General features: G+C 44.8%; 1 protein-coding gene across 2 annotated transcripts; it reads left to right on the forward strand.

Annotated features, from left to right (window-relative positions):
* The first annotated feature begins 542 nt into the window (after positions 1-542).
* On the forward strand, positions 543-10,996 carry LOC111928828 (uncharacterized). 2 transcript variants are annotated; one of them, XM_086889298.1, is made up of 14 exons: positions 543-1,126; positions 1,343-1,494; positions 1,972-2,083; positions 2,862-2,932; positions 3,776-3,870; positions 4,281-4,335; positions 4,849-4,952; positions 5,364-5,528; positions 5,934-5,988; positions 6,374-6,477; positions 6,897-7,644; positions 8,666-8,810; positions 10,331-10,385; positions 10,703-10,996. In XM_086889298.1, exons 2-11 carry the CDS (start codon positions 1,486-1,488, stop codon positions 7,183-7,185), a joined length of 1,059 nt encoding a protein of 352 aa, XP_086745424.1. In that variant the 5' UTR covers positions 543-1,126; positions 1,343-1,485; the 3' UTR covers positions 7,186-7,644; positions 8,666-8,810; positions 10,331-10,385; positions 10,703-10,996. The 2 variants fall into 2 exon arrangements, with proteins under 2 accessions (XP_086745424.1, XP_086745425.1); XM_086889299.1 differs by having other exon boundaries at positions 3,779-3,870.
* The last annotated feature ends 11,637 nt before the right edge of the window (positions 10,997-22,633 follow it).

Here is a 22,633-nt window from a genome sequence, read left to right on the forward strand (position 1 = left end):
CGCATGGCAGAGTGGCTAGAAGGTAAACTGATTATTAATTCTGCTTTTTTTGTCTGTGGTACCGTGCAGAGCAGAGCAGGGCCTCAGGAGGGAAGGTGCTGAACCCAGGAGCAGAGCAAAGCTCCTCAGCCCTGTTGGGAAATTCTAGTAGAGGAGTAGTTCAACACCTGACAAAGTCAAGATTTCAGAGACTTGAATTCAGGATCTAAATGGTTAGATAGTTGGAACAGGTTGAAAACAAAAAACTCCAGCAAATTTTGATTCTGTTTTAATTGCTATTTATTTGGGTTCAAGTTAAAGCAGTCCCATAAGAGTTAAACCAGCCAGAGACCAATAAAAATGGAGGAGGAGGGTTAAGAAAGGGTTTAAATTTCTTTTTGCTTTGGGCAGGTGTGGTTTGCTGGGAGTTCTTTGGGCACAGGAAGGCTCCAGTGATGCTCAGGTGCTTGAGGCTGAAGGCGGCGGGAGGCGCAGCTGTGCCCGTGAGGCCGCATGTGCGGAGCTGTGTCCAGCTGGGGCCGGCAGGAGCGGGATGTGCCTGTGGAGCAGGGCTGGAGGCGGCCCTGGGGATGTGTGGAGGCCTGGGGCAGCTGTCCCGTGCAGCCAGGCTGGGAGAGCCGGGGCTGTGCAGCCGGGAGAGGAGCAGGGGCCGGGGAGGCCTGACTGTGGCCTTCCAGTGGCCAGAGGGGGCAGAGAGCCATGGGGGAAGGGGAAGGTTGGGATCAGATGTTTGCAAGAGCTAGGAGGGTGCTGAGCCAGTGCAACAGGCTGCCCAGAGAAGCTGTGGATGCCCTGTCCCTGCAAGGTTCCAGGCCAGGCAGGACAGGGCCCTGAGCACCGCGATGGAGCCAGCGGCAGCAGAACCAGGCCATGGCTGCGGTGCCTCCATGGCCTTCTGGAACTCCATGGGTGAGCAAAGCGCAGCCCCGTTACCTGGGCATGGAATGTTGGCACCGGTTGCCAGGGGCACTCCTGCTCCCAAGGTTCTGTTGACACGGAGTCTCTTGAGCCAGTTGACGGATTCTCTGCTGCGCAGCAGACGTGGAGCGTCCGTCTTCTCCATCTCAGCTGCGTACAGAGAGCCGTGTGCTGAATTTGCGAGCCAAACTCTGCAGTGACTGTACAGGTGAGTGCAGACAACTCCTGAAAAGCTGAGTGTCATGCTGAGGGGCTGTTCTGGGCTGCAGCATGGGCTGCAGGTGGGCTCCAGTGCCAGAGTCATGGACTTCCCACCTAGCTTTGAACAGGAACAAAAGACTTGGCAATGGGAGTCTTGGGGCATGTGGGTATTCAAGAAAATTGGCATTCCAAATAGATAATCTCTCCTGTACTTTTCTGACAGGTTTGGAAGAGCAGTTTTCAGTCACGCCAAATAATCGGCAGTGGGCTACCCAAAGGAGCCAAAGGGATTGATCCCATCCCTGAGGTTCCTTTTTTGGTGTTGGTCACACTTTCTTTGCCGGTACTTTTAGATCAAAAAACATCATGAGCTCCGTAAGTACATTGCTACTCAATGCTGATCTGAATCTTGAAACATTTTATGGGGTACTTCTAGGAAGTATTTCAAGAGTTTGTAGCAAAAGGACAAGAATGGAAACCTTTGAAAACTTTATATAACATGGTGTTCTGGAATACTGAAAGTTTTGGATGTCTGTGGGTGTTAGCAGCAATAGTTCACAACTGCTTACAGTGTGAGCAGCAGCCTGCTAGAATTGGGAACTGCTCTCCTCATTTACAAGGGATTGGGACAGGCTCTTTCTTGGTGAGGCACCCTGTCGGAGTTCAGGGGTAATATCTTTGCTCTGAAGAGGTGCACTTAGGTGGGAATGGCCCATAGCACCATTGGATGCATATTGCAGCCTTTGCAGGAGTGTTTTGTGTATCCTTGTGTGCTGTCATTGGGATGGCAAAAACCAAGTGCCATGTTCATATTAGTGCCACAGAAAATGCTAAGGCTTTGTTCTCTCTCAGGGTCAGCGAAAGCGCCCTGGAGAGGCGCTGGATTCTACCCCAGCTCAGAAACGGAGCAGGCTGCTGCCCTCCAGAGCTGGTGGAACCTTGGAGACAGAGCCAAGAGAGGCTGGTAAGAACAGAAACTGCTTCTGGAGGCTTGGAGTTCATTTGAATGGGTGCTTTTGCCAGTTCCTAGGCCCTTTCCTGGGGAGGAAGGGAACCTTGGACTCGAGGAACCACCTGGTATGACATCCCTAAACAACCAGCCCACTGACAGCTGTTTTGGTTTGTTACTGAACTCTGTCCATTGGCCTCTAGTGGGAGAGGAGCTGTGTAACAAAAGCCCCAAGTGCTGCTCAAACACCTGAATGGGTGCCCTGATGAGCTGGCAGTGACTGCAGCTGCCACAGTGGAGGTGGCAGGCTGAGTTTGGCATCTCCCAAGCTGCACAAAGATGAAGAAAAGTTAGTCATTAGCTGGGGCCCATTCTTCAGGGGAGCATGGACAGCATGGTACTGTAAAATTAGCATCCCCCATAGATTTGGTGTTTTTTTTCTCCTGTGTGCTAAACATTCCCCTATGCGAGAGGAATGATCTGTTGGTGTGCACCTCCCGTAAGCTGTTGTCATCCAACAGAACTTGTGAGGAGCTCAGGTGCTCTTCCTCTTGTTTTGCCCCTTCAGGGCACAGGGCAATGCTCAGCAGGACACATGAGGCAATGCACAGAGGACAATGCTCCCTCTGGACTGCTGAGGGCAAAGCTTGAGTGAAATGTTGGACCCATTCCTGAAAAAAAGACACCTTGGGCACAGGGAATCCAAGCACAGTCTGTTCCACAGTGGCAGCCCATTGCATTCCTCTGCAATCTCTGACCTCACTTCTAACCTTCTCTTTTTCAACTGCTGAAGAAGTCATAGATCTCACAGGAGATTCTCCAGAGCCTGAAGTCATCACCATCAGCGACGATGAATCTCCTGTGGTAAGTAGTGAGTGGCACACTCCTCTCCATGTTGCATCCATAGGAATTTTCTTGCCCTCTGCAATCTTACTAAGTCCCCTGGCCTCAAAGGTTGAAAGATGGCTCTGATTTAGCACTTTAGACACAGTTCCCAGTCAACCCCAAACACACTCCCAAACACATCAGCATGCCTGAGAATCAGTTGCAGAGAGTGGATGAACAACCTAAAAGAGGATGTTGCTTCAGTGATTCAAAAGAGAGCAGAGGAAGTCTTTGATTTGAAGAAGTGTTTTAGCTGCAGCATCAGTTTAAGGTCCCCCTGTCACTGAGGTGTCAAAAGCAACTGCAGCTGACTGGGGTACACACTAATTCTCTTTCTTATTCCTCTAAGTCTTTAAAAGGGGCACATTTGGGATTTTTTCTTTTTCCCCTACTATTTTGAAAGACTATGCTTTGATGCAGCCCTCAGAGCACTGTGTCTGCTCAAATTTGGGATGCCTCTACTGCTGTGCAAAGCAGACACATGCAGCAAACATTGCATGGCAGTTATATCCTGACAGGGTTGTTCCTGAACCTGTGCAAAGAAAAGGCCTCAAGTTTCACAACACATTTTGCATGACCCAGCTCCTCTTACACCAAGCACCAGAGCAGGTTTGGGTCTAGGGGTTTTTTTCTCTTCAGTAGCTGTTCCTCTAAAAAGTAGTGCTCAGGCTATCACAGGTGAACTTGCCAGTTGGAGGGAGAAAGAGGCAAAGGAACAGCTCTGGCCCAAATCCAATTAGGGAACTGAAATGGGGGAGCAGGAAGGGTCAAGTTCCACTGCTTCCTAAGTGTGTCCATTTCTACCCCGTTCTACCCCTGCAGCAGAGCCCCCAGCAGCCACGTCTTTCCAGGGCCTCGGAGAATTCACCTGAGCCACTGGAAAGGAACGATGGAGAGGAACCAAGAGAAGATGATGGGTATGTGAGAGAGAAAGTGTCTATTAAAACTCTGATTTCATATATGTGGTAGAAAGAGGTTTTTGCCAAGCCGTAGGGTTCTGCAAAACTCTGTGCAAATACTTCAGACCTGGAATATAGTGGTCTGCCTGGAGGAGAATTAAAAGAAACCCAGCAAAATCCAGCAGAAACCTTCCTTCCCTGTTTGTGAAGCCACAATTGAATTTAAGAGAACTGCTTGACATGCTGAAATGCTTGCAGTACATAAAAATTCTTGCAATGATGGTGTTTCTGGGTGAGAATGCATCTTATTCAGAACAGGGGATGTTTTGAGTACCAACATTTTCTTTGTTGGTAACCCTTGGTGGCCAGTGAAAGAAATGGCTGTGCATTTAAATGACTGTATATTCTTTTGGTTCTCCTCTCTCTAGTGATTGGCTGCTGTTTGAATTTGATCCTCCCTATTGGTCGGATGAGGACTCCCAGGTGAGGATGCACATGTTCTTGTCCTGCTCTGTGGGAGGGAAAGGGGCAGAGGGGGAGCTGCACAACTCACTTGTCTTAGGTGGGTGCCACGGACAGCTGGCTGGAAGCACAGCCCTTGCTGGGAAGCTCCAAGTTGTCCATTCCTGCAAGTCCCTCCTTGCTGGTGTCCATAGAGGGAGGAGCCCTTGCCAGGATGGCACTGGCAGAGCTGTGTGTTCCTTGTAGTTCTTACATTGACTGACTGACTGCACATACTCCAAGTCCTGTTTGCCTGGGGCCAATAGAGCAGCAAACTGGAATTCCTTCCTCCCAATGCCGGGTATGCTTTCCATTCTTCAGCATCTGGTCATGCAGCAGGAAGCATTTAGGACTGTGACTGCAGAAGTTGCCCATTTTGGGGCTAGGGCAAAGAAAAGGTTCTAGCCCAAATCCAATCAGGGAACTGTAAAGGGGAAGTAGGACAGAGTTGATTTGAGTGACTTCTAATTTGCCTCCATTTTTACCCCACTGCAGTACAGAGAGCAGAACCAGCAGCACTCTCAGCTTTCCAGATTAGCTGAGAATTCAGCTGGGCCCCTGACAACTCCTGATGAAGAGGAACCAAGAGTTAATGATGGGTATGTGAGAGTAAAATGTCTCTCTAGATTCTAATTTCTGGTAGATGGTAAGAACAGGTTTTGCCACACTTCCAGCTTCTACTCAAGTCTGTGCAGAAACTTCTGACTTGGAATATAGTGACCTATCTGTGAAAGAAGCAAGTAAAAGAATCAAAAAAACCACATAGCAAAATCCAGATGAAACCTTTCTTTTCCTTCCATTAAGTCATGGTTGAATAGCTATTCCAGTATGGCTCGCTATAAGTTTCAAATGCTTACAGTACATAGCAGCTGGGGGAACAACTGTGGTGCTGGGCTGGGATGTTGCTAGAACAGAATAGGTGTTACCTGTTGGTAAGCCTTGGTGCCCAGGGAAATTCTTGGCTTTGTGTTGAAATGGGTGCATGTTCTTTCTGGTTCTGTTCCCTCTAGGGCACAGCCAGCAGATCCTGCTAGTCCTCTGACTACGGAGGATGACAACTCAGAGGAGCAGGACAGGGAGCTGAGTCAGCTGCACTCACAGGATTCCAGGGAGGCAGAGAATTCAGCTGAGCTCTGGCCAAGAGATGATGAGGAGGAATCAAGAGACAACGATGAGTATGTAACAGATGATGTGTCTCCCCAAAGTGTCATTGCTGACATAGGGCAGACACAGGGTTTTGCCAAGCTTTTGCATTCTGCTTGATTCTGTGGGAAGGAATCTGATTTGAACCATAGTGTCCTGTCTGGAAGGCAACTCATGGAAAAAAATCCCTAAAGCCCAGCAAAATCCAGGAGAAACATTTCTTCTCCATTCAGGAAGTCATTATTGAATGTTTCTTTACATTATGTGTTGTGATACACTGATATGCTTGCAGTCCATTAAAGCTCTTGCACTGACTGTGTTTCTGGCATGGGATGTTGCTAAATCAGAATAAGGGATTGTTTCAATTTCTGCCATTTTCTATCTCTGTGCACTGTGAAATTGATGGCTGCATGTTCTTCTGGTTCTTCTCCCTCTAGTGCATGGACAGCAAGTCTCATCAGTCCTCCAAGTCCTGAGGATGACAACGCAGAGGTGAGGATCCACAGCCCTTGCTGGGAAGCTCCAAGTTGCCCATATCCTGCCAGTCCCTCCTTGCTGGTGTCCATAGAGGGAGGAGCCCCTGCCAGGATGGCACTGGCAGACCCATGTGTTTTTTATAGTTCTAGCACTGACTGACAGACTGCACATACTCCAAGTCCTGTTTGCCTGGGGCCAATAGAGCAGCAAACATTTTGCCCCAAATTCCTGTGCCTGTGCTTTCCGTTTCTCAGCAGCTGCTCATCCAACGACAAGTGTTTAGGGCTAACGAGGGAAAGGAAGGTTCTAGCCCAAATCCTGTTAGGGAACTGAAATGGGGAAGCAGGATGGGGTGGCTTCAAGCGCTTCATAATCTCTCTCCTTTTTTACCCCATTGCAGGACTGGGAGGAGAGCCAGCAGTATCCATCTGATTCCAGATCAGATGAGAATTCAAACCCAGTGCTGGCAGGCAGACTTCAACAGGAGCCAAGAGATCTAGAATTGTATGTGACAGATAAAGGGTCTCTCCAAAGTGTAATTTCTGATGCCATTTCCGTGTAGACACAGGTTTTTGCCAATCTTTTGGCTTCTACTTGATTCTGTTTGGAGAATTCTGACTTGGATCATAGTGGCCTGTCAGGAAGAGAAGGAATGGAAAAAACCCCTAAAACTGGCAAAATGCAGGAGAAATATTTCCTCTCTGTCAGGAAGTCATTATTGTAATGTTTCTTACCTTATGGACTGTGATACACTGAAATGCTTGCAGAACATAAAAACTCTTGCACTTGATTGTGTTTCTCAGCTGGGATGTTGCTAAATTAGAATAAGGGGTTACTTCAAGTTCTGCAATTCTATGTCTTGGTAACCCTCTGTGCTGAGTGAAATTGATGGCTGCATGTTCTTCTGATTCTGCTCCCTCTAGTGCACCGCCAGGAGGTCCCGTTAGTCCCCCAAATTGGGAGGATGACAACGCAGAGGTGAGGACCCACATGTTGTTGTCATTTCTGATTTGTGGGAGGGGAAGGGATAAAGGAGCACTGCACAACTCACTTGTCTTAGGTGGGTGCCACGGGCAGCTGGCTGGAAGCACAGCCCTTGCTGGGAAGCTCCAAGTTGTCCATTCCTGCAAGTCCCTCCTTGCTGGTGTCCATAGAGGGAGAAGCCCTTGCCAGGATGGCACTGGCAGACCCATGTGTTTCTTGGAATTCTAGCACTGACTGATAGAGTTCTTTATTCACAATGCCTGTTGTGGTTTCCTTTCTTCAGCAGCTCTTTCATCTAACATGAAGTGTTTAGAGTTAAAATAGCAGAATTTGCCAGTTTAAAAGAGAACAAGGGAAAGAAACAGCTCCAGCCCAAATAGAATTAGGGCACAGGAAGAGGGGAGGAGGGAGGAGGGTTTTCAGGTGGTTCCTAAGCTATCTCTGTTTGTACCCTGTTGAGAGCAGAATCAGCAGCAGCCACTTGGTTGTTTTCAGGGCAGCAGCTGTTTGTGCTCCTGCTTTGAATGCTCTTAAGCCAACTTGGAGGGTGATAGCCTAGCCTTCCTCACTCCTCTGCTAGAACTGCTTTCTGAGCTGAGGTTTGCATGCAGCACAGGGGGCTCACCCAATCTAATTGTATTTTCTTTTCTTTCCCTTCTCATGTGCATCAATGGAAGTTTCCTGAAGGTGAGTTGATGTTTGACACTTGGTAATGGACTTTGATCTAGAATGTAATCATGACTTTTATTCTTTTCCAAGAACCTGGAGCAACAGGGCTTGAAAGTGCTTTTAGGAAAAGGCAGAGGACAGGCTCAAGCTGCTAGCCAGTGTCTTAGAGAATGGATGCAATGTGTGTGGGCATACATGAGGATGAAATATATCAATACAAAAACATCCTTCCTTAAGAATGAAATATATCGAGAACAAGAACATCCTTTCTTAAGAAATCTTTTACATGTTCTACATTTTGCATCTCATAGAACTCCATCTTCAAATTACCTTAACTCAGGAGGGACCTGATGACAATGTTTAAGGGGACACTACTCCAAGTAATTGTGTAGTTTTCAGGGACTGTCCTTGAGAATCACCTTCTTAGCTGGGTGTAGAGTGAACAAAGCAAAGGTTTTGCGTTGCTCTGTAGCAGAGCAGTTGTCGTAATGTGTTAGGAACAACCAGAAGTGCAATATGACTCTCTTAGTTGCTTTGTCCAAGAGAGCAAAGTTTATTATTCCACATCTTCTTTTATAGATGTGTTCCAGAAGGTCTGAGAGGTAAAACTCTCATTGGTCCTTAAATTTACACATCACTATCATTGCTTAATTGGAACAGCACACCTTGACTGTTTCTTGCAAGGAAACAACAAGGATTCTAAACAGCACCTGCAAAGATTGCTGTCCTTTACCAAGGACTGCTTGGATTTTTCATTATGCTTTCTCAGGCCAGAGTGAGAAGCTTTGTGTGACTTAGTTTCACACAGACTGTGTGTTCCTGCTTGCTTTTTGCACTTAGCATCCACAAGTAGTCCCAATGTCTGGAAAGGTTCAGCCTTACTCTTTGGGAAAGTTGTTTATTTCAGGTTGTTTTTAACCCAGATGAACAGAGTCCATTTAAAACAGGAACCATTACTGACTATTTCTAGAACTCATTTGAAGGGTAGCTCCAGGGAGAGAGAGAAGAATAGATGTAACTTCTGAAAATTCAATTACAGTGCATGGAGAAGAACAGAGAACTGCTGCACTGAACAGCCAGGAACAGGTGGATGGCTCTGCTGATGGCACAGGAGCTAATGACGCACCTGTGGCTGATGCAGCCCCTGCAGAACACGGAGCAGAGGAGCATGCTGGAAGTTCAGCGTACGTATGGCTCATGCCCTACCAAACATGGAACTTTGTGCTTTTCTTTCTTTTCTCTGTAGGAATAAGTTCTACAGCTATGCCTGCTTTATCTCTGAAGCCTTCCCTACTCTACTCATTTCCATACTTGTCCTGTGTTGCATGATGATCAAATGATACCATTTGCATTTTGGGAGAAAAAGGCAGTCCAAGGCAGACACCACAGAACCTTAGAGATGAGAGTGGGGCTATGGCAAGGAAGGGCATTGGTCACAGCCCATAGCTCAGGATTGCATTTGCTTTTTCTGACAAGTTCTAGTAGCCACGTTAGCTATGGAAATACTTCCATTGCTAGCAATGAGGCTTGGCATCATGGGGCCAGCAGGCAGCAGCTGGGCAAATTCCAGCAGAAATTCCCTGCTGGAATGCTGCCAGCTGGCTCCCTTTCTCCTGCAGCTGGAGCCATTCTTCCCAAGGTACACTTGCACACAAGCAGCTGTGCAGGTCCTGCTTTTATGGTCAGTGCTGGATGTCACAAGCCCTGATTTCTTTGCTTCTGGCATGGAGATCTTGCAGTTCAAGTTGGCTGCCTGCACAGTAAAATCCCCGTTCTGCAGAGCAACAGCAAAGTCCTGCTCTAGGAGCGCTCCAGCAGAATAAGAAAGAGGCAATGCATTAGGCTGATTAGATTAAACCAGGTGTCTGTGTCACTAGGGAGGACAAAGCACATGAGAATTATGATGGAAGGTTTTCTAAAGTGGCTTTTTGGGGGTGAAAGGGAAAGGCATAGGTTTTAAAAAAGCTGGTGTGCTTTGAGCCTTTGGGAAAGGCAATGTAGGAGAGAAATGGAGTATGGAACTTTTAGGTGTCAGGTCTTACACATGCCACCTCAAGGGCTTTCACTATTCCTAAGCATAATGCCTTTTGCCAATGACTTTGGACATGTTTAAGTTTTGGTTGTTGGGTCTGCAGGTGAACAAATCCCACCACTTGGTTCATATAGAAAAGGAATACTCTGTCCCTTCAGTTCTCTGTTCCAGAATGGAACTGCTCTGAAAGAACTCAGTGCTGCAGCATTCAACATTGACCAAAGGCTCCTTCCTGGGGCTGGATCTTGCCAGAGCCATGTTACTCTATAGTGTTAGAACTGGCTCCTGCAATGAATATTCCGGGCTGAATAGTTCCCAGAGGACAGCTGGATGCTGTAGTTCCAAAGCTGTTCATGACGAGCCGCTGCAAGTCCAAGTTTCCAAACACCAAGTGGCCAGCACTAAAGACTGCTCTTCAAATGCCAGAGCAGGGTGACTGACTGCACCTTTCTCCTAGTGAAAACCAGGATGCTCTTTCCCTCGAGGCAGGGAGAGCCCAAATCCTCATTAAATGCAGCAAAGAGAGAGTTAAAGACAGCAGGCTTCTTCAAAGGAAATGGGCCAGGGCTAGTCAGTGCACTTGCATGATGAGCTGAGATTTTAGGTATCAATAATCATTGAAGTGAGGTGATATTAACAGCTGCACGTTCTTTCTGCTTCTGTTCCCTCTAGTGCAGAGCCAGGAGTTGTCATTAGCTGTCCAATTTGCATGGACTATTACTCAGAGGTAAGGATGCACCTCTTGTCATCCTTTGTGCTTTGTGGGAGGAGGAAGAAGCCAAAAGGGGAGTTGCCCAAGTCAGCTGGCTGATGTGGGCAGCTGGCTGGAAGCACAGCCCTTGCTGGGAAGCTCCACAAGTCCCTTCTTGCTGGTGAATGGAGAGGGAGAAGCCCTTGCCAGGATGGCACTGGCAGATCTGTGGGTCCCCCCTGGCTTCTAACTGATTCCAGATGCTCTCAGGTCTCATTTGCCTGCTGCCAATAGAGCAGAAAACTCCAATTCTTTCCTCCCAATACATGTGGTTGTTGTTTCCTTTCTTCCAGATCATGCAAAATGGACGACAGCTTGTGACAACCGTGTGTGGCCACGTGTTCTGCAGCGCGTGCCTCCCTGCTGCCCTGGAGAACACCGGCATGTGCCCAATGTGCGGCGTGCAACTCGATCCAGGGTTGTACTTTCCAATTTATTTATGAGCTCTTCTGCTGCTCAGGACAGACTCAGGTGGACCTTGAAGAACAGGCGGTGCAGAGGCTTGCTTCTTTCTGTATATAGTTTTTTCTGTACATAGTTTCATGTTTTCTGCGTTCAGTTATACATAAAGTTTTCATTGATTTAAATCTAGTCTGTCTGCTCTTCTGTGTTGGACTGTGCTGATAAACAGAGATGTTGTTTACCAGGTGGAAATCAGGCTCTTGGTTTGAGCAGTCAGAAGCTCGTTCTTGTCATCACACCATAGTCACTGATTTGGGGGAAATGTGCTCATGCCATGGGCTTTGTAGTTCTTGTGGCCAACAAATAATAATTGAATAGTAATTGTGGCAAATAAAGAGTGTGTTGTACATGGAAAAGAAACAGGTGCTCCTTGGGATGCAAGGCCTTGTACTTGTCAGGCCACAATCTGGTGGATGTTTAGGTGCAAATGTCAGTGATAGTAAAAGGTTTTAAAATCATAGAAACTTTGGGGACTTAGAAAGAAAGTTAAGCTTGGCAAGCCCTGAGAAAAGTAGGCCCTGAGACATGTTAGGCCTTGTGCTTGCTAAAGATCATGGGAAACTGCACTTGTGTTATCAACAGATGATAAATGATACAATTGTTGATGTGATTATTGTTTAAAGAAGATGAGAAACAATGTTAGGGGCTTGAGAGGGGATCATGAGAAATCCATGTTTGGGTAAAAACAATGCTTCAAATAGAACAATGTAAGTTTAATAATTAATATGTAAGATATAGAACGATAGAGTATAAAAACAGATAAAAACTCCAAACCAAGTCAGGTCAGATTTGGGTATGTGTACCCCTGACAGCCAGAGCTCTTCAATAAAGCACCTCCATATAATCATTCTGTGACTATGTCTGTTCCTGAACACTAACATTTTGGCGACCCCAGATGGGATCTCGTGAGTGCTGCTGAGCGAGATCGCGACCCGATCACGCTCCAGCCGGCACCGAGGGATTCTCGGCGATCCCATTGGCCGTGACCGTCTCTGCTGCTCACAACGTCCCCAGGAGAGAAAGCTGAGGTGCTTTACCTGGTTTGGGTGCCTGCCAGTAAGATGCAGCGAAAGCTGTGCTTGGTTGGGCTAAAGGAATTCCTGTCGGCATTGCCCAGGCGCCGTCCGTCGGACGACTGCGAAAGCATGGCAAGTTTGGCATTTGTGGTGTATTGTAGTTGTAATATGGAGAAGCTTAAAGGGGTTTTGGGCAGCAATGCTCCTATTCTGGGTACTTCTCCTTTGGGGTGCTTAATAGCACATTGGAAACAAGGTAACTTTGGGGAAGAATTACATAAGACTAAGTTAATTTCTGTGAGATCTCCCGACAGAAAAAGACCCCAGCGAACCCATCTCGTCTGTTGGTAGCTATAACCCCCTCTTCTCTCTTCCTTTACTTTGTTTTCTTTATCTCTCCCTCTCTCTCCCTCTCCTCTATCGCATAACCCTTGTTGTTGGCATTAAAATAAAGGTGCATTATTGTTGTTGTGATTCAAACTGAAATCCCTTTGTGTCCTTTTTGCACTCTGAGATCAAATGAACCTCTCCCGACTCCTGCTTGCGTTAGCCAATTGTGACATTTAAACTGGAGTCACAGACAGGATTTCTGACAGACAGAAGGGGCTGCAGGTTTTGTTGTGCAGTCTGTATTAGGGGAAGGAGGGCTCCAGCCGCACCCAGCCCGACACTCCCAAAAGAGTGAGCGGGGCCTAGAAAGCAAGGTGGGGGTGACTCGAATTTCCCACAAACTGCACACACCGAGGTGAAAAGCACCCCACACTCACTTGAGGGCTCTCTCTGCAGAATTTCACAGAACATCTCTTAGTGCAAAAAGCGGGGGGACTGTTGTATTTTATTGTTGTGTGTTTGAATTTTGACTGTTTGGTGTAGCGAAGAGACAACCAGAATTGGAAACTGAAGGAGTGCCTCCAAAGCAGATTTGGTCTATTCAGCCATACAGGGAAGCAAAAAGCTGTGTGTGTGTGTGTGTGTGTCATTTAAGTTTATACCTCCCTGTAGTGATTTTCCCTTTGTAAAAATGACTGAAAAATAGCAATGCAGAACTTCTTGCTGCATTTATGCTCTGTTAGCAAAACATAATGCCAGACCTTCTGTGGGAGGGGAAGAATGGGCTCTTAATTGGTTTAATTTGGAAAATGTGATTGATAGAGTATGTTCATTACAACATGAAACAAAATTAAAGAGGGCAAAAATAAAACTATACTCTGCTCAGTTTTTGGAGCTTGTTTTACAGCAGCTATAGAAACTTGCTGTGATAGATTAGCATTTAAGAAAACAAAGAGAAACACCTAAAGAAGTTAAAACTGCTGGAGGCTGGTGGGAGTTTTTGTCCCGGCCAACAACTGGCCATTTCTAAGAATTGACAGCAGTTTTGACCACTGAAACGTGAGATCAACCTGTGAACACCACCTTAAGACCTAAGCCTGGGAATTTCTTTGTCTCTTTGTTTCCTGGCTGTGAAAGGTAACAGAGCTCCAGCTGGCCTCCTGTTCCCCTACCCAGGCCATGTGGCCCGGGCAGGGGCTGGGCTGGGCCTGCCGCGGCTCCTGGCCGGGAGATGGGGCCTGTGGGGCTTCTCCCGGGCTCTGGCCAGGCCAGGCCGGTCCCTTGTTCGGCTGCAGTTTTGTTTTTGCTGTGACTGAATTCATCAGAGACTGACGAGTAAGGAAAGCAAAAAGCTCTTGACCTGCAGGGTGCTGAGACAGTGACCACACTCTCCAGAGCAGCCATGAAGAATCTTCCATTGCAGACAGCTCCAGCTGCTGCTCCAGCAGAGATCACAGAACCATCTACAAAGCCTGGGCAAGATTTTAAGCCTTTCATTACCCAGATGAGACTTGCAGATTAATCCTTTTGTTCCAGAGAACGAAAAAGAGACTCATCAACATGTAAAGAGACTTTATAAACTATCAGAGATAGTGAGGAAAAGAATTAAGCTTCAGAAGAGGTAGAGAATAAGGAGATGCTTTATTAAGCTGAAATATTTTTCTGTTAAAGCTATGGAGATGGACAATAGTGTTCTGAAAAAACTCCTTCAATTCATGACAGAGTATATTGGGAGGAGTAGAGTGTTCAAAGTGTGAATTTTGAACAAAAGGTGGAGTAATTGTGATACAGTGAGGTGCTGGAACAGAGGGGGGAGAAGTAATAGTTGAAGATTTGAGGCCTTGAGAGGCAACGAGAAAACTTCTGTTTCCAGAAAAGCTCACAGAGACAGATGAAGAGAACTTTTGCCTTTGAATAACTCATCCTTAAAAATGACAGCCCTAGACTCATTCGACCCATAACACAACTCAGAGTGATGGGAAATGGGAGGAGAAAATCTGAAGGCAGATTTTTCCGAGCAGCTGGCATCAGAGAAATAGAAACTTATAACAGAAATAGTTTTCTTCTAAGAAACTCCATAGATTAGCAGAAGAAGACTCCTGTTTCTCTACTAAGACCGATAAAAAGGCTCTAGCAAGGATTAGGACTGTTTTAAGCACCAGAGTTCCATAGTTTTTTGTCTCTGTGTTGTCATGTGAACAAGAGAATGGTTGGGTAGTAGGGGAAAAAAGGGGTTTTCTGGAAGTTTTATTCTGGTTTTGTTATTCTTGTAGTTTTGTTAATAAACTTTCTTTATTCCTTTTAAGTTTTAAGCCTGTTTTGCTCTTGTTCTAATCCACATCTCACAGCAAGAAATAAGGAAGTTTTCTAGTGATTTTTTTAGTTGCTGCTTTAAAACCACGACACTCGCTTTAAGCAAAGAAGTGAGGAAAGAACTATAATAGACTCCCTCCAAAACCTAGTTAGAATTTTGCAAAAACAATTAGATGAAGAAAGAAATAAGATCAGTCTGTTGCGAGCAGCCCTCCATGATAAAAATTTAAAAAATGCTGACTTGCTAAAAGAAACAGAAGAGAGGAAAACCCCTCTCATTAATCAAATTTACCCTCAAAAGGAGCTAACGTAGATTAAATTGTGGGGAACACTGGTGTCCTAGTTTGAAACCTCTAATTAAAACAGAATGTAATTATATCAATGATGAAGATCTTGATCCACATATAACCACTAAAAAAAAACAACTCCTGTACTCTGCTGCTGAATTGGCTAAGTTTGAAAAAAAAAAAAAAAGAGTACGGGCGTCTCCCTCACAAGTCAGAGACAGAATCCGTATTCCCAGTGTCTCTCACTGGAGGTGATCAAATTCAACTGGGAGAATGGGAAGCCAGTGGGTACTGGGGACATGAAGTCTTCTTAACAGCAGGAGACAGACATAACCCATGGTCCCTAACTCAGCACACAGCTTATTGGGCAGAGGGGCTGAACCCCTTGGAAAGGGGGGACTCCATTGCTATAGTGAGTACCCCTGACCAACTACTGGAAAACATTCACAATGCTGCCTGCTTGCAAATGATACACAAAAGAAAATTCATTGCTGGTTATGAATCACCAATGTTGTTACCTGTGAAAACTGAAATTATCACCCCTTGAATTCAAGGCCTTCCAGAATCACTTCAACCTACAGCAATTTTCCTCCAAAAAAACAATAGCAGCTATAACCTCTGTGGATAGACTAGAGAGATTTCTTGAGAACTCGACCCATCGACCTGGTTCCACTGTTCCTGGGTTTACTCCCTTCACCACCCCCTCTCAGCCGACACCTTCACAATTGCATTCTCCTGCTAGGAACCATAAAATCTGGACATGGAGCAAAGTTGCAAAAGAGTTAATTAATGACAGTAGAAATTATGGACCTGTAAAAATGCCAGAAGAAAAATCAGAGAAAGCAGAGGGTGTTAGATACATTGGTTCTCTTAAGGAAAAGCCAGCAAAGGGAAAGCAAACCTCTAACCACCGGTATGGGTGGTCTCTAGAGATAAAGAAGGGGGTCCCCAGAAACGTAATGGATGGCTTATCACTTGAAAGTTGAGTCAAGTTGTTTCTAAGTGCCACTGTCCCAAGTTCATTGTATCAAATGCCCCCACTCTACAACCCAGCCCACCTTCACAGGCTCTGGGCTGTGAGCCAAAGCAATCTCCTTCTCAACTTCTGCGAGTGGAGCCCAAACAGCCTCAGAATCAGGGAAACTGGCAACTCTGCCTCTCATGGGTGAGCAGGGAGGCAGAGGTTGATTGTATTTAAAATGATCACTAGAAATAACAGAACTGGAGAAATACTGATTATAGCAACAGTGGGTCCTAAACCTGCACCTGTTACTTCTGTAGTTAACACTAGAGCCCAAATTTCTGTGTTGACCAATACAGACTAGTACAGGATTTGAGAGCAATTAATGGAACAACTAAAGATATTTACCCAGTGGTAGCTAATCCTTGCACATTGTTAACATCCGTAAAAGAGAAATAGAAATGGTTTACTGTCACTGATTTAAAAGATGCCTTTTTCTGCATACTCCCTGACAAAGAAAGTAGGAAACAGTTTGCCTCTGAGTGGGAAAATCCAGAAAACACAAGGAAAACTCAGCTCACCTGAACACAAATCCCACAAGGATACAAGAACAGTCCAACCCTATCTGGAAGCCAGCTGGGGAAGGAGCTGGAGATTTGGATCGAGAACGGGCAAGTACCGAGAAAACAAAACCTGCTGTTACACTATGTTGATAATATACTGATAGCTACAGAAGAGAAGACAACCTGCATAAATGTAACAATTGAAATTTTAAATCAGCTGGGAATGGGAGGATATAAGGTGTCTAGAGAAAAGGCACAAATTGCCTGGCAGACTGTGATTTACCTGGGATATGAAATCTCACAAAGGCAACGTAAGCTGGGTACTAATCGTATTCAAGCTATTTGTGCTATTCCAGAATCCCAGAACCTGCATGAGCTGCAAGTTTTCCTTGGGATGACAGAGTGGTGCTGCCTGTGGATCATGCCCTATGGACTAATTGCAAAACCCCTGTATGAAGCCCAGAAGATGCAGCCATTTACTTGGGGCAAACCACCAAAGGAAGCCTTCCTCAAACTAAAGGAGGCATTGACAACTGCTCCGGTGTTAAGATTGCCTGATTCATCCAAAGATTTTCAGCTTTTCGTGCATGAAAGACTACACCCAGCACTGGGAGTGCTGACCCAACGTTTGAGAAGCTGGAAAAGGCTGCTAGGCTGCTTTTCCAAACAACTTGACAAGGTGAGTGCCGGGTGGCCTTCATGCCTGCGGGCAGTTGCAGCCACCGTGGTGCTGATCCAAGAAGCTATAGGAAACTCACGACGGGTAGACACATGGATGTCTACGTGCCACATATGGTAACCGCTGTTTTAGAACAAAAGGGGGGCCATTGGCTATCTCCAAGCAGGATGGTGAAATTCCAGGTAGTCATGACTGAGCAGGACAATGTCACACTAAAGACAACTAAGCTTTTGAATGCAGCTTTGTTCCTAGGTACCACAACTGAAGAAGGCCCATTAGAGCACGACTGTGTAGAAGTAACAGAGTACACCTATTCGGCAAGAGAAGACCTGAAAGACATCCCACTGGAGCAACCAGAGTGAGAGCTATTCCCAGATGGAAGCAGCTTGGTGCAGAACGGGGCCAGATATGCTGGATATGCGGTAACAACAGTCAGTACGAGAGTGGAGGCAAAAGCATTATCACCAAATCCATCTGCCCAGAGGGCAGAACAGGTTGCCTTAAGCAGAGCACTAGAATTAAGTGAAGGGAAAAGGGTAAACATACGGACTGGCTCAAAGGATGCTTTTGGAGCAGTGCATGTACACGGAGCACTGTGGAAAGGAAGAAGACTACTGTCTTCTCAAGGTACGCACATTAAACATGAAGATGCAGTCCTGCAGTTAATAAAAGCAGTACAAAAACCTGAACCAGTGGCAATCATGCACTGTAGAGCACACCAAGCAGGAAGCTCCAAAACTGACAAGGGGAATCGAAAAGCAGACTGGACAAGCTGACAAGCTGCTTGAAAAGTGCAAACTGCAATGGCACTGATACCTTTAAAGACTAATATATCTCAATTCAATTTGCCTCCAAAGCCAAAATATTCAGTAAAAGACAAGACACTGAGACATTTGCTAAAAGCACAAAAATTCATAAAGGTGGCATGTCACTGCACAAAGACAAATAGTGTTACTCCCTTGATCACGAGAGAAGTTCTACAAATTAAACATAACAAATGTCATTGGGGTGCAGAGGCAGTGGTACAATTGCTAAAGCAAAACTTAATCTTGGTATGGATGCTAACAATGGCAAAATCAGTAATGTCAAAATGTGAGATCTGCTTGAAAAACTACTCAGTGGCTAGACACAGGCATAGCTAGAAAAGATTAGGATAGGAATAGAATCAGGATGACACTTGGAAAGAACCCTCTAGTGAAGTGAAATTTGAGTGAGACCTAGAGTCTTTGCTCGGTCCTGCTGCAAACAATCAGAATAGAGAAACAGGTCAGGGAGATAGAATAGCAAGAGTCACCTGGGAAAGATTTAGAAACTAAACAAGCTATTACAATTTCCTATCCTGAAAGAGCATGGAGTGTGTGAGTTTTTTAAAGGGATGAATTGATCATTGCTGTGTCCACATCCCAAATGTAACTGCATGTGATAGAGTTAAAACTGCTGGAGGCTGGTGGGAGTTTTTCTCCTAGCCAACAACTGGCCATTTCTAAGAATTGACAGCAGTTTTGACCACTGAAAAGTGAGATCAATCTGTGAACATCACCTTAAGACCTAAGCCTGAGAATTTCTTTGTCTCTTTGTTTCCTGGCTGTGAAAGGTAACAGAGCTCCAGCTGGCCTCCTGTTCCCCCACCCAGGCCATGTGGCCCGGGCAGGGGCTTGGCTGGGCCTGCCACGGCTCCTGGCCGGGAGATGGGGCCTGTGGGGCTTGCCCCGGGCTCTGGCCGGGCCAGGCCGGTCTCTGGCTCGGCTGCAGTTTTGTTTTTGCTGGGACTGAATTCATCAGAGACTGACGAGTAAGGCAAAAAAAAAAGGTCTCGACCTGCGGTGGGCTGAGACAGTGACCACACTCGCCCGAGCAGCCATGAAGAATCTTCCATTGCAGACAGCTCCGGCTGCTGCTCCAGCAGAGATCACAGAACCATCTACAAAGCCTGGGTAAGATTTTAAGCCTTTCTTTAACCAAATGAGACTTGCAGATTAATCCTTTTGTTCCAGAGAGAGAAAGAGTAATCAACATGTAAAGAGACTTTATAAGCTATCAGAGACGGTAAAGAAAGGAATTAAGTGTCAGAAGAGGTAGAGAATAAGGAGATGCTTTAATAAGCTGAAATATTTTTCTGTTAAAGCTATGGAGATGGACAATAGTGTTCTGAAAAAACTCCTTTAATTCATGACAGAGTATATTAGGAGGAATAGAGTAGTTCAAAGTGTGAATATTGAGCAAAAAGTAAAGTGATTGTGATACAGTGAGGTGCTGGAACAGAGGGAGAGAAGTAATAGTTCAAGACTGGTCGCTTTGTAGAGGCAACGAGAAAACTTTTGTTTCCAGAGAAGCTCACAGAGACAAATAAAGAGAACTTTTACTTTTGAATAACTCATCCTTCAAAATGACATCCCTAGACTCATTTGACCCATAACACACCTCAGAGTGATGGGAAATGGGAGGAGACAATTGATGGCAGATTTTCCCAGGCATCTGGCATCAGAGAAATAGAAAGCTATAACAGAAATAGTTTTCTTGTGAAAAACTTCATAGATTAGCAGAAGACTCCTGTTTCTCTACGAAGACTGATGGGAAGACTATAGCAAGAAATGGGACTGTTGTAAACACCAAAACTTTTTTTGACTTTATGCTGTCATGTTAACAAGAGAAGTGTTGGGTAGTGGGGGGAAAAAGGGTTTTCTGGAAGATTTATCCTGGTTTTGTTATTCTTGTAGTTTTGTTAATAAACTTTCTTTATTCCTTTTAAGTTTTAAGCCTGTTTTGCTCTTGTTCTAATCCATACCTCACAGCAAGACATAAGTAAGTTTTCTAGTGATTTTTTTAGTTGCTGCTTTTAAACCACAACATTTATTCGGTGAGTTGGGCGGGAAACGAAATTAACAAAACTAAACCACTACACTGCAGATGGAGAATATGACATTAATCAGTTGCAACAAATAGAGCATGGAGCACAGGAAGAGCAAAAGGATTTGACTACAAGTTGGTTGGGCAAAATCTTCAAAGGGTTAGGCTGGAATGTGAGTTCATGGATTAAATCTATCATTGAGAGTGTGATAATCTTACTAATTGCATTCTTAGCAACTTGGTTCATTTACAGCATCTTAAAAGGAGAAATACAGAAGAAAACGCCCTGGAACCAGAAAATAATGAAGGAACTGACACGAGATCCAGAGCCACCATCTTCTGGTTCTCCAGTTTGTGACAACGTTTCCAGGACAACGTTTACATCCATCTAGGATTTGAAGAACATCAAGTATAAACTCAGAAACAAAGGACTGTGTCAAGTGAAAACATTTCCACTTATAGTGAAGTGAAAATGCTTTCAAAGGGGGGAATGATAGTAAAAAGTTGGAAAATCATAGAAACTTTGGGGACTTAGAAAGAAAGGCAAGCTTGGCAAACCCTGGGAAAAGTAGGCCCTGAGACATGTTAGTCCTTGTGCTTGCTAAAGATCATGGGAAACTGCACTTGTGCAATCAATAGATGATAAATGATACAATTGTTGATGTGATTATTGTTTAAAGAAGATGAGAAACAATGTTAGGGGGTTGAGCTGGGATCACAAGAAATCCATGCTTGGGTAAAAACAATGCATACAATAGAACAATGGAAGTTGAATAATAAATATGTAAGTTACAGAACGATAGAGTATAAAACCATGTTCAACTCCAAATGAAGTAGGGTCAGGGTATATGTACCCCTGACAGCCAGAGCTCTTCAATAAAGCACCTTCATAGAATCATTCTGTGATTATGTGTGTTCCTGAACACTAACATCATGATTTCAGTGCTGAGAAGATGGAGAGAGGAGCAGGTTGTGCACACACCAAAGAAAGCAAGTTTTTTGAAGAATAAGTGGGATGTTAACAAACTGCTGCATTTAGCGTTGCAAGGTTTCATTCAGGTTAGAATCTGGAGGCTTTTGAAGGAATGTGCATTTGAATGGATGAAGTTGGTTCCTGACTTGGAGCTGTTAGCAGCACACTGTGTTGTACCAACATTTCCTTCAATTACAGCAGTTTAATCCAAAGTTACATTGAAGAGAAATGCAATTGTCCAGAGATCTAATAATTGGACATAAGAGAGGAGAGAAAATGACTTCTGTTATATAAAAGTAAAAAAGAGGCAAAGGCAGATCTCAGGTCAACAATGCAACAGGAAATTCGTTGTGCCATGAAACAGAAAACTCAGATGACCAAACTGAACTAAGTCCTCTAGGTGTTAAAATCTGGTTATCTGTGTGGACATGCGTCCTTAATTTGGGTTTTTCATTTTTGTCTCGATTGTGTGATTTACCTGCATCCTCAGTCATACTTCAAGATGTCTTACTATTGCCATATTTAGGCAGAGGTAGTAATAAACAAGGTTCATTGTAGCCGCTAATTCTGATTTGGTTTGATCTTCATAAAAGAAACTAAAACATTAGTATTAGCCTGATAAAGTGATCTTTTGATTTTTCCTATTCATGAAAACTACTTGAGTTGTCAAAAGTACTCCAAGATAACACTTCCACAGACACACATCAAATGATGTACTTATAGGGTTGCCATGAAGTTTAGACCAATGTTTTCTGTTTCTCATTATTGCCAGACTTTGAACTTCTTGGTGGATGCAATGACAGTAAGCAGAAATGTCTTTTTAAATAGCTATATTCGTAGGTGACATGCTATGCTAGGAATTTACACTGAAAAGAGCATTTAAAGAAAGCATTTATGGTCAAGTAAATTTGATCTTAATTAACCTGCAATGAAATGGCACTCAGTTGATTTTGTAAGAAGTTGAAACCAATGTTGGTTTGGCTCAACAGCATCAGCTGAGGCAATGTTCTTTTAAAATTTTGTTGTTTTCAAATTTGTTTTTGATCTTGGTGCATAGTTGTCAGCAGAAGGAAAAGCACATTTTCAGCTCATTCCATCATTGATCTGGAGGCATAGAAAAATTGAGGTTTTTTGAGTTTCAGAAGCCCAGAACAGAGAGACAGCATATTTGCACTGCCCATTTCTCATATTCAGTGCTTTGGGACCCATCCAAGGAGCTTAATTATTCATATATTAAATGTATAGTTGGAATTGCTTTAGCATCTTAGTATTTTTATCTAAAGCATTGAATGTCCTTTAGGGTTTTTTCAAACAATGGAAGAGTCATCCCCACCCATTCTCCAACACTTGATACCTAATTACCCAAAAAGGATGAATTTTAGTAAGTGAGAAAGTTTTGTAAGAAATGCGGCTCCTCGTGTAGAGCACGAGCTGAACATATCCTTGTGCTCATCTCCCCAGCACTGGATCAATTTCCACCCTTCTCCCCACACCAGAGGGCACCCAACCAAAGGGACCAGGGGCTGAGGAGCATTCCTGCATCTGGCAGGGCTCAGATGGCTTCCCTGGTGCTCTCAGGAGCACCAGCCCATCCCTCTGAACACAGGTCCCATGGCAGAGTGGCTAGAAGGAAAACTGATTATTAATTCTGCTTTTTTTGCTGTGGCACCTTAGAGAGCAGAGCAGGGCCTCAGGAGGAAGGTGCTGTCCCTGGGAGCAGAACAAAGCTCCTCAGCCCTGTTGGGAAATTCTAGTAGAGGAGTAGTTCAACACCTGACAAAGTCAAGATTTCA

The sequence above is a fragment of the Cyanistes caeruleus genome, chromosome 5 (genome assembly GCF_971803275.1).
Source record: "Cyanistes caeruleus chromosome 5, bCyaCae1.hap1.1, whole genome shotgun sequence".
Taxonomy (NCBI): domain Eukaryota; kingdom Metazoa; phylum Chordata; class Aves; order Passeriformes; family Paridae; genus Cyanistes; species Cyanistes caeruleus.